Below are 12,356 nucleotides of genomic sequence, written 5' to 3' on the forward strand. Positions count from 1 at the left end.
TTGTTGTTTCAATAAACCGAGATCCAAAACCAGATGTTAATTCTGCATTGTTCTAATTCTCAGGGCCGCCCATTTTATCGATTCTTACCAATGATAGCAGCAGCGATAAGTACTCGTATTGAAATTGTATCAATTAATGTGTGTGTGTGTGTGTTTGTTTTGTGAATTTGCGAGTATTTATTTATTTATTCTTCGTTTTTAACATGCGAATCAAATATTTGTTATCAACGTGCTTTTTCGACCTCATTACCATTTTATAATTTTTACGTAAGCAATAATATATGAATATATATTCTGCCTTCTTTTACTCCTGCTTGCGACGCGACGACAATGCTCAGAAGAACTATATCAAGAGGTCAAGTCTTAGAGTTTCACTGTATTCTAAATCATGTTAAATCAATTCATTCAAAGGCATCGCTATGAAAATGACATAATCCCTGATGCAGAATTTGTTTTTAGGTACAAGCACTCGAGAATACACGCGATTATTAAAGTGTCCGATGTCTGTCGGACTTCGAACGACAAGCGATTTGTTTGGAGCTTGTCTGATCGATCTCGAAAAAAAGGTTTCTATCCTGTTTAACTGGGTGATCTGTTCTTTATATTAATAAAGAAGGAGTTTCCGAAACATCTCATAAAAATTTTATGGTATGCACGGGAATAAAATATTTATATTCGAGACAGCACATTAGATCTGAAATACGTGCTCAAAGAGGGCTTTGAACAGGGAGCAGTAAATTCTTCCAGTCTGTACTCGACCAGTTGGAAGATATATTTTTCTAGTCCATAAGAATGGCGCTGAAAACTTTAAAGTCGTTTTTCTCGAAACTGGCCAAAATTGTGAATCCACACAAAAAAGACAATGCCTGACACTCTCCTTTTCAGAGACTGTAAAGCTATTTGATTTTGAGTTTCTGTTTGTAAAGGGGTTTACTCCATTATAGATAGTATATGACTAGCCCTGGACTAGACGGGAAAATTTTTACACTAAACATGTCTACATGACAAAATGGTGCTTAAGGCCACTTGATATTTCACATGCAAGTTCAAGTGACACAGTAAAATAAAATGAAAATTCTGCTAAATCTTAAGTATAAGTACCACTCCACACAGGCTAATCGTTCGTGAATTTGAGTTAATTAGATAATTAATTGATAAGCACGCTTTTCCACGGAAATAGCGCAACACATTTTCCTAAGCATCAACTGATGGAATTGACGTACCAGGGGTTCATTGGATTTGACTAGCTGCACAATTTTCACCGTTTCCTCGTCTTCGTCGACTTCCAGTGGTATTTCCGGTAGCCTTGGGTAGTAATCTTTTTGCGCAACGGCATCATGAGCGCAAAGAAGACCCTGGCAAATTTTTAATTCATTCAATTGCTGGTCTATCAGAGGGCTTATCCTATCTGATTAATTTGACATTTTAAACTCGGAAGCATTTCAAATCGTACTCATTAAAAATTACATCATTTTATGCGAGACAAAGGGGTTTTTTTCCAATATAAATTTGAGAAATTGACATGAAAATATTATAAACTAGACTTTTTCAAGCGCATTTAACATTGTACTCATTAAAAATCACATAATTTTATGTTATAACAGTTCTGAGGTTTCAAGTGATACGAAAGGATTTTCTAATATAAATGAGAGGTCCCCGGTCTAAACCTGTTAACTGACATTTTTTTCGAAATTGATTTTCGAAAATCGCGTTTTGGCATCTAGAACATGGGCCCGCGGTCAAACGGCTCAGTTTACTCGTAAAATAAGCCAGTGAGACACATGTTAGTGTGAGCGACGCGTCTCAATTACTAACACTCAGCACATTTTTTCAATAAATTATTTTTAATTTTTTGCAAGCACATCTATGTTCGGCTTGCGATTCCAAACATTTTGACATAAAAAATTGCCCGCAGTATAAAAAACAACGCAAAAAAATTGTAGTTCGAGAAAACCAATAGAAAATCAGCGGCAGAACACTCAATATAACAGGTTTATGCCGTGGACCCCTTATAGATAACATATGAACAGCTTTAAATTGTCATATAACGTTCAATTTTGATTCACGAATTATAAAAGTAACGTGTACTATTTTTCTCTAGTAAATGAACAAAAAACCGTTAACAGTATAAAAAAATATTGAAAATTGCAAAAATATGAACAATTATCCTTCGCCGTGTAAAATTTCTGAAATGTCAGTTAACAGGTTTAGACCGCGGACTCTCTGAATCTAAAAAATTCTCAATCAACAAATAAGTAAAAATAATTACAACAACAAAAATACTTTAAACTGAACAATTTGATAACTAAAAAAGTTAAAAATTGAATGCATTATATAAAAAAGTGCAAATCAAACTTATTTTAAATTGTATTATATCATGATAAATAAAATTGTGGAATTTCAAGTAAATGTATAGATTTATATTCTTAAAATTTTTTGAATTTTTATGTGAAAAAAATAGTTACGTTTTCAACTATAAAAAAACGAATTTTCAACTAAAATAAGATAAATTTTCAACAAAAAATCGAATAGTTACATTTGCAGTTAGAAGCATTAATTTTGAAGCAATAAAAAGGAAATTTTCAACAAAACAGATTAAGCTTTACTAAAAAAAATGTATTGAACAAGATAGTTCAATTTTTATTCAATAAGTTGAATTTTCAACTAAAAATATAAACTTTACCTAAAAAAGGAACGGTTACTTTTTCAGTATAAAAAAATTAAGTTTCGACAAAAAATGAAATTTATAACCAACAAAATTATTTTATTCTCAAAAATGAAGAATTTTCAACTAAAAAAGATAAATCTTTAAAAAATGGAAAAGAGATTAATGTTTAACTAAAATGATAAATGTGCAAAAGAGAAAAATGATTTCTTAACAAAGTAATTCAACTAAACCTTTAACAAAAAAGTTGAATACTCGAACAAAAAAAAAAAATTTTTAACCAAAAACTTGCATTTTCATTAAAAAAAAAAATTCTGCTAAAACAGATGAATTTCCAACTGAAAATATGAATTTTGAACTAAAAATATAAATCTTCAACAGAAAAAAAAAATATTTCTTAGAAAAGTGTTTGAACCAAAATTTTCAAACAAAAAAAAAAAGTTGAATACTCAAGGAAAGAATAATAATATTTAAGCAAAAAGTTGCATTTTCATTTAAAAATAAAATAAAATTTCTACTAAAACAGATGAATTTTTAAATCGAAAAGAAAAAATTTTTTTTAAAAAGTTGAATTTTCATCCAAAATGATTTCAATGGACTTTTCAACACAAAAATAAAATTTTTTTAGGAAATTGTTAAATTTTCAAAAAAAGTTGAATTTTTATCCAAGAAAGATGCAATATTTCTACTGAACAAAATGAACTTTTAAATAAAAAAGACGAATTTTCACACCAAAAATACGACTTTAAAAAAAAAATTAATTTTTTAAGAAAAGTTTACATTTTTACCCACAAAAATCAAATTTAAAATCAAAAAATTATTTTATTCCCAAAAAAGGAGAATTTTCAACTAAAAAAGATAAATCTTTAAAAAAATGGAAGATATATTTTCAGTTAAAAAGTTAAAAAATCAAAATATAAATTTTTAACAAACAAAAAATGAATTTTTAACAAAAAAAAACCTTGAAGAAATTGTTGAATTCTTTAAGGAATAGATTCTTTTTTCCTAAAAAGATTAAATTTCTGTTAAACAAATGAATCTTTAATACAGATTTTTTTTAATTAATTGAATTTTCATCCAGAAAAGATTGCAGTTCTCTTTGAATAAAAAAATATTAAATTTAAACAAATACGAAATAGTTAAATTTTAACAAAACAGCAGAATTTAAAAATAAAAAAGTATGACTTTTAAAGAAAATTCTTAAATTTTCATCCAAATAGTTGAATTTTTATTTAAGAAGGATAAAATTTCTTCTAAAACAGATGAATTAAAAAAAAACTTTATAAAAACTAAAAGTTTTATTTATCTAGTAAATAATAATAATTAATAATTAATTTTATTTATTTTCTAATTCCAAAATAAAAATAGTAAACAATAATTTAATTTTCATCTCAATTGTCGAATTTTTAACGAAAAATTTTGAATTTTCAACAAGATTGTTAAATTTTAAAAGATTTCAAATGACCAAGAAAGTTGTAATATGCCTATTTGTTTAAATAAAAAAGACAAATTTCCATAAAAATAGTTTTCGCCCGAAAAAAATTTCAGTTGACTTATCAGCAACAAAATATTAATTTAAAAAAAAAACATGTTAATGTACATATTTTCTTAAAAGATAAAATTAATTTTTAATACGATAATTGAAAAAATATTTGCCCTTTTGTACCTGAATGTGAGGTTTTTGCAGGAGTTGAAAGAGTTCTCTACACTCCTCGGAAGTATGTGCCTTCGTCGAGAGTACTTGCAGAACGTCGACATCAACGTCCATTGCGTTCGAGAGAATAGGAAAAAATTTGTCATCTTTAATGTTGACCAGGACCTTGTTGTGAACCTTAACCAACGCATTCAGTTCCTTCGATTGTAAAAGTTCGCTAAGAAATCCAAATTCTTCGTCTGTGCAACTCGGAAGTTCCGATTTATTTTCTACCAGCGAATTCAGCAATTTTGATAGCGCTGTAATCATTTATTTACATTTACTCATATTATACATTTTTAAAAATATTTTTTCAAAATAAAATATATAAAGTAACAAAAGTAAAATCTATTCCAGTAAACGAAATAAGATTCTTAACCAATCGAAAGTGACTGAAATCTGCAATTCCTCTTAAATCCGTTTTGTCCAACTTTTCGAGGTTAGAAAATAATTTTTTAATATAAAAGTAAATCCTTGATTTTTGTTTAAAAATTAAGAAATACTTTTTAAAAAAATAACAAAAAAAACCAGGTGCAATTTAGTATTCCGGAAAACTTGGACGCGTCAAATCGGATTTAGTTAGTTTGAATCGCTCGTAGCGCCTCTTGCGGAAAAATGTGAAGTCGTTTAGCATACTGTGTCAAGCGTCAGTCTACTAGCAGCAGCTGCTGAAAGTGGAGGTTAAAAAATCGTGGGGTGTTGAACACCCACGATTATAGTTCGAGAAAATCAATAGAAAATCAGCGGCAGAACACTCAATATAACAGGTTTATGCCGTGGACCCCTTATAGATAACATATGAACAGCTTTAAATTGTCATATAACGTTCAATTTTGATTCACGAATTATAAAAGTAACGTGTACTATTTTTCTCTAGTAAATAAACAAAAAACCGTTAACAGTATAAAAAAATATTGAAAATTGCAAAAATATGAACGATTATCCTTCGCCGTGTTAAATTTCTGAAATGTCAGTTAACAGGTTTAAACCGCGGACCCTTTAAATCTAAAAAATTCTCAATCAACAAATAAGTAAAAATAATTACAACAACAAAAATACTTTAAACTGAACAATTTGATAACTAAAAAAGTTAACAATTGAATGCATTATCTAAAAAAAGTGTAAATCAATTTAGTAAATCGATTTAGTTAGTTTGCATCGCTCGTAGCGCCTCTTGCGGAAAAATGTGAAGTCGTTTAACATACTGCGTCAAGCGTCAGTCTACTAGCAGCAGCTGCTGAAAGTGGAGGTGAAAAATGGTGGGGTATTTAACACCCAGTGTAAACTTAGTGAGTGATATAAATAAGTTTTCGGGTTGAAGTGAATAAAATTGCGTGTCTTATGAATTTTTAAGTAAAAATGCCCATTTTTCACCTTTTTTCCACTTTTTTAAAAAACAAACTTAAATTAAATAAGTGGCTATAAAATCAACTCTACCTTATAAAAGATACCTTAAACTATATCGGGGATAATTTTATTTTAAGAAAATATTCAAGAGGGGTTAAACAATAAATGATTAAGTACGCTGGGGTACTGAACACCCATGATGCACTTTACCGTGATTTTTACCATGTATGCACTTTGAGGATTAACATGAAATATTTTATAAACGGAATAAAACAGCAGTTCAGATACAAATTTAAATTGTTCAAATTTATTAATTTATTTCAAACAAAAAATGTTTTTTCTACTAATAAAGCTTACTTTTGAAGCAAATACTGCAATTTTCAAGAAAACAATCAAATTTTTACCATAATAGTAGTAATATTCAATCTAAAACGACAAATTCTCAACGAAAAAGTGTCATAGTTTATATTTAAGTCAAAAGAAAATGGAATTTATACATAAAAAAAAGAATTTCAAAAACAAAAGCGACGAATTTCCAACAAATAAAGAATTATCACTCAAAAAATAAATAAATTTTTATCTGAATTATTGAACCTTCAAGTCAGAAGACAAATTTTCTCTAGAAAAAATAAATTTTTAAACAAAAAATATGACTTTTCAGCAAAAAATATAAATATTTAGCAAAAAAAAGTGATTTTTTAATTAAGTGATTCAAACAAATTTAAAAAAAAATTAGTTGAATACTTTAGCGAAGCAGAATGATTTATAATCAAAAAGTTGAAGTTTTAAATCAAAAGGTACGTTTTCAAGAAAATAGTCTTGCGCAAAAATGAGGAAATTTTGCACAATTCTATGATTTTTTCTTGAATAATAACAAATTTTAAACAATTAATATTTAAGTACCGGCATTTTAATCTTGTAATTATTGTTTTAACCCACAAAGTGCATACACGGTAAAAATCACTGCGAAGTGCATCGTGGGTGTGCTATACCCCAGCGTATTTAATCATGTATTGTTTAACCCCTATTGAATATTTTGTCAAAATAAAATTATCCGATATAGTTTAAGGTATCTTTTACAAGGTAGATTTGACTTTATAACCATTGAATTGTTTAAAGTTTGTTAAAAAAATTATTTAAAAAATTTTAAAATTTGAGTTTTTTAACTTAAAAATTTATTACTCACGAAATTTTAATTATTTTAACCAGAAAATGTACGAGTATACTTTTAAAATAATGTACTTTCATAACAAAATATTGCAACATGGGTGCTTTCAAAAAATATATTTATTTGCACAGTTGAAAAGTCAATTTTATGATAAAACAATGAATCAGATTTTTCGCTTTTAAATCGATTTATTATAAAAATTGAGGAAGTTTGACATGTAATACTGTAAAAATGCAACGAATTAAAAAAAGAGACATGTATAACTGTAGTTTTACAATTATATTTTATTCAAGACGTCCACAGTCTGCTCTCGCATGACGTGCTGCCGTAAGTTATACATCATCTACGAAGAAAAAAAGTATGAAATATTCGAAAAAAGCTAATTACTTCACTTTATATGATATACTTGGGTTAGAAAGTAAACAAAAATCCATAAAATTTTTTAAAAATTGCTCTAAAATTACTTTTTCACTCACTATGTGCACACTGGGTGATAGATACCCTACTATTTTTTTACTTCCACTTTCAGCAGCTGCTGCTAGTAGAAGTAAACTAACGCTTGACACAGTTACGCTAAACGACTTTACTTACAGTTAATGTCTCCAACTAAAGCTAGATGGCGACACTCAATTTTTCCTAATCAAGCATGGTTTATAAGAAATTGCAAATTGCTTGGGGTGTGTGATACCCACAAAACAAAAAAAAGTTTTTTCGACTACAAAAGATGACTTTAACAAAATGTTTGAATAAAAAAACTGAGTTTTCATCCAAAAAAAGATTCCAGTTGACTCTCCAAGATCAAAAATTAAATTTTTTGATAAAAAATAAATTTCTACGAAAAAATTGAATGTTTAATCCAAAAAGAGGAATTTTTCAACCAAATAGGATGCATTTTTAACAAAATAGTTGTATTCTCTACCAAATAGTTGCATTTTTATCCAATAAAGATTAATTGTTGTACAAAACACATGAATTTTTAATAAAAAATGACAAATCTTTTGTTTGTGTTGAACTTTCATTCAGAAAATATTTCAGTTCATTTTTTAACAATAAAATATAAATGTTAAGCAGGTAAATTTTCTACGAAAGTTAAATTTTTAAGAAAATAGTATTTTCAACCAAAAAGTTCAACTTTTAATTAAATTGATATTGATAATTTAATATTAATGAAATTAATAATTAAACTAATTTAATTCATTTAAATTTAATAAAACTTTTTCACAAAATAGTTTAATTTTCAACCAAACCGTTGGATTTTTAATTGAATAAAAAGAAATTTAGAAAAACTAGTTGAATATTGATCCAGAAAATACTTTAGTTCTTTTTTTCAACAACCAAACATTATATTTAAACAGTAGAATTTTCATTAAAAAATTATGAAGTTTTAACAAAATAATAAATATTATAATTAAAAGGCTAATATTCAGAAGAAAGTTGCGAATTTTGAAAATTCTAATCTTAAAATATTAAATTTTTTAAGTTTTTAACTTGTCCTATTTTCGGAATTTTATTCATAAATTATTCAGATTCGAGATTCTTCAATTAAAAATAAGATTGTTAAATTGTAAACGCCTTGAACTAGAAATAATGAAATTTGAACTCCTTTCTAACAAAATTGTCCATTTAAAAAAAATTGTAATCTGAAATTTTGCAATTTGGACCGCTTTTAATTACAAATAATACAGTTTCAATTCATTTGAATTCTAATAATTGAATTTTAGAAATCGTATTTGAAAAATATTCTATTTTTAAAGTTTCGAACTTGTAAAATTTTCAAATTTTTCTTATAATCATTGAGATTCACGATTCTCATATTTGAAATAAAATTGTCGCATTTTGTAGGATTTAAATTAGAAATTATACAATTTCCAAACTTTTCTAATAAGATTGTCCAATTTTCAAAACTTCATTTAAAAGTCGACAATTTGGAACGCTTATTTTGTTCCTAAAAAAATTTTCTACAATTATATTTGTCGACGTTTTATTAAAACTTTACTTTTACACAAGTAAAACATTTACAAAATAAATTGTTAATAAACTTTTTAAATAATAAATAGCTGGCTTATTTTTTAGAAAACACACAGATAGAATTGTAGGTAATATTTTTAAAAACAAAATAAATTGCAAATGGTAGAGATTGAAACAGAATAATAATTATTATCTAAAACGGAAAAAAAATATTTAACCTAAAACCAATATTTTGAAGAAAAATATATATTTTTTAAAGATTTACATTTTTACATAATTTTTTGTAATGTTATGCTAGTGTTTTTCATCGAAAATTCCTTTTTTTAATCATTAGATTAGAGTATTCTCTCAATATTTATACCATTTAAGGTTATGTTGGTGCATCCTATCGGAAATCAATATTATTTATTAAAAATAATTGGATTCGAAAGAAGATTTTAAAGTTTAAAACAATTTTAGATCATGCGCGAATTTTTTTATTAGTTTATTTAGAATTTATTGAAATTTCTATGATTTACAATGTTCGAACCATTTTAGTTTATGTTAACACTTTAACAAATTATATAATATTGCTTCTGAACAAAAATGGATATTTTTCTTTAAAAAAAGAATTAAGATTTCAAAATCAATATTTAGAACATTTTAATTAAAATATGTTATCTCAGCGCTATTCACCTGAAAGATTATTTTTAAAAAATTACTAGATTTGAACAATTCACTTTTTTAGGTTACGTTACCGTTTCACGCCACAAAATGGAATTTTTAAACGAGGATAATTAAATTGAAGAAGAGATTTATAATTTTGAATAATTTATTGTCATGATGTTTTATTCAAGAAATCGATATTTTAAATGAAAAACTATTGGATTTTAAAAAAAGATTTAAAACTCTTAAGCAATTTTAGGTTATGTTATTTTTTTCACAGAAATCATTGATTTAAAAATAATAAATTAGGTTCCAGACTTAAAATTTTAAACAAATGTTATGTTGGGTTTTTTATAGGAAATTATTATTTCTAATAAACAATTATTAGGTTTGAAAAAACAGTTTTATACAAAATTATAAAAATTATTATAATTATATATAATCAATTATATTGATTAAATATTATATAAAAATATAATTATAATATTTATAAATGATCAAAATGTATCAAAATTGTATAAAAGAAAAATAATTATATTTAAAGGATTAAAATTTTTGTAATAACTTTATTTTACGTTAGCATTTTATACCAGAAACTAGTTTTATTAACCAAAAAGAATTAAATTGTAAAGAAGATTTACCATTTTCTGTTATGGTATGTCAGTATTTTCATCGAAAATTGATATTTTTAATTTTTAAAAATTATTAGATTTCAGACTCTAATCTCAATTTTAGGTTAGGTTCGTGCTTTATACCGGAAATCGATATTTTAAATGAAAAAGATTTTTCTTTTAGAATATAAATTTTCGGTAAAAAGAGGTTGAAAACCAAAAAACGAAATTTGATGAACAAATTTTACCAATTAAAATATAATAATTTGTGATTAAAAATATATATTTTGTTGAAAATTCTTCTGTTTGGTTCAAAATTAATCACTTTAATTGAAAATTAAAATATTTTTTTGAATTTTCTTTTTGAAAATTAATTTTTTCAACTGAAAATTTAACTATTCTATTTTTCGATGAAAATTCAAAATTTTATTTCAAAACTGAACTATTCGAAAAAAATTCGTCTTTTTGATTTAACGTTAATATCTTTGATTGGAAATTTAAGTAATTAGTTGATTCTTTTTTGAAAATTACTTTTTTCCTTAATATTTTTCTATTCCATATTTGGATGAAAACTTATCAGTTTTATTTGAAAAATCAACTTTTCTAAAATTTTTGTGATGTTGTGAAATGAGTATCTGAACTCCATACTCTAATTGTACGAACATTACTAAGAAATAACATTTTCTGAAATGAAAGTTGAACAAAAATATTTCTTTCAATGAAAATTATTCGAATTTCTCAATCGAAATAATAGTGTAATGCTTTTTATGTTCTAAACTGAATAACTAATTATTAACTGCTCCGTTAAAACTTCAATTTTCAGAAGTTAGTTAAAAAATTGTTATTCAATTAAAATTTCAGAAATGGAAGTTTACATATATTTAAAAAAAGTTAAGTACAAATTATGTGAATGTTTATATTTTTTCAGAATCTAATTTCAGCCAGAAAAAAAATGGTGAAAGATTATTAATTTTTAAGGTTATGTGTACTGGAACATTCTTAATTACTTCTGATTTCTTTCGAATTTTTTTCGTTTACTGAGTTCAGACATATTTCAGGTAGGATAAATTATTTTGGAGCAGATAGAAAACTTTTAAAAATATTTGAAATTGTTTATTACATCCAGCATTTTGTATAAAAAAATATTAAAATTTCTATATAACTAACACTGTTCCTGCAGTTAGTAAATTCTGGTCCTGTTTCGACGCCAAAAAAGATTGATTTTTCAAAATTGGACTATACTCTCTTCACGCATGCACAAATGTTTATATTTTTCAAACATTCTTTTACAAATCGTTCGGTCATCACGTTTGGAAACCAAATTTTGTTGTTTATACGCGAAAAGTCAATAAAATATTAGGTTTTCCAAATGAAAAATTAAAATTAAACAAAAAAAATAACTCACGATCCCAGTTGGCGGTATCCATGCCGAGCAAAGCTGTCATACTTTCTTTCCTTCACAAAATTCGGGTCATTTGGGACTTTCACAAAATGAGGGATAAATCATCCCTTTTTCATGGGTCCACCACAAAAAATCGGAACACTGCACAAAACATGGTATATTTTTATTTTCGACTGGGCGGCATGAAATAATTTGTTACGTAATGTATTACACTCGACACGCACGGGAGTTGAATGACGTCTGTCAGAATTATTACTCAACCATTATTTCAAATATTCACTACCTTGGAGGCAACCAATTGCTAATAAGTAACAAATTTTTTAAAATAAACTCAAAAAAACTTTCAAATATCATGAATGTTTTTATGTTAGTATTTTTAACGCCGGAAAAACGACTCCAAAATGACTGTCAGAAGCGGCGACGCGGTTCGATATCGACAGCGAATGCCATCTTGAAAAAACAAAAAGAGGTGTTGCGTAGTGAGGCAAATCCAAGATGTCTGCACGCTGAGGGTCAAAGCGTAATTGAATAATTCTTCACTTTTTATCAACTTGGAAAAAAAGAATTTTTTACGATAAAGATATGGATGCGTATGGAGAAAAACATTTCAAGTTTCATGTCACCATAAAAATGTTTCATCAGACCAATACTTCAGAACAGTTTTCGAACGTTTTCTGTATAAATAATGGACTTTTGAATGAAATAGATGAATTTTTAACAGAAATTTGAATTTTCAAGCAGATTAATTCTCTGTTAACAAGACGAATTTTTAATAAACCACACAAATTGTCAAAAAAAGATACCTTTTTAACCAAAAATGGAATAGTTAAATTGTCAGTTTAAAAAAAAATTGCCAA

General features: G+C 26.2%; 1 protein-coding gene across 1 annotated transcript; it reads right to left on the reverse strand.

The window, feature by feature from the left end:
- Window positions 1–404: 404 nt before the first annotated feature.
- LOC117177450 (MAGUK p55 subfamily member 3-like) lies at window positions 405–11,923 on the reverse strand. The gene is made up of 3 exons (XM_033368149.1): window positions 11,503–11,923; window positions 4,332–4,618; window positions 405–1,355 (listed from the first exon to the last, which is right to left on the reverse strand). Exons 1-3 carry the CDS (start codon window positions 11,540–11,542, stop codon window positions 1,140–1,142), a joined length of 543 nt encoding a protein of 180 aa, XP_033224040.1. The 5' UTR covers window positions 11,543–11,923; the 3' UTR covers window positions 405–1,139.
- Window positions 11,924–12,356: the final 433 nt, after the last annotated feature.

Source organism: Belonocnema kinseyi, chromosome 7 (assembly GCF_010883055.1).
Source record: "Belonocnema kinseyi isolate 2016_QV_RU_SX_M_011 chromosome 7, B_treatae_v1, whole genome shotgun sequence".
Lineage (NCBI taxonomy): Eukaryota > Metazoa > Arthropoda > Insecta > Hymenoptera > Cynipidae > Belonocnema > Belonocnema kinseyi.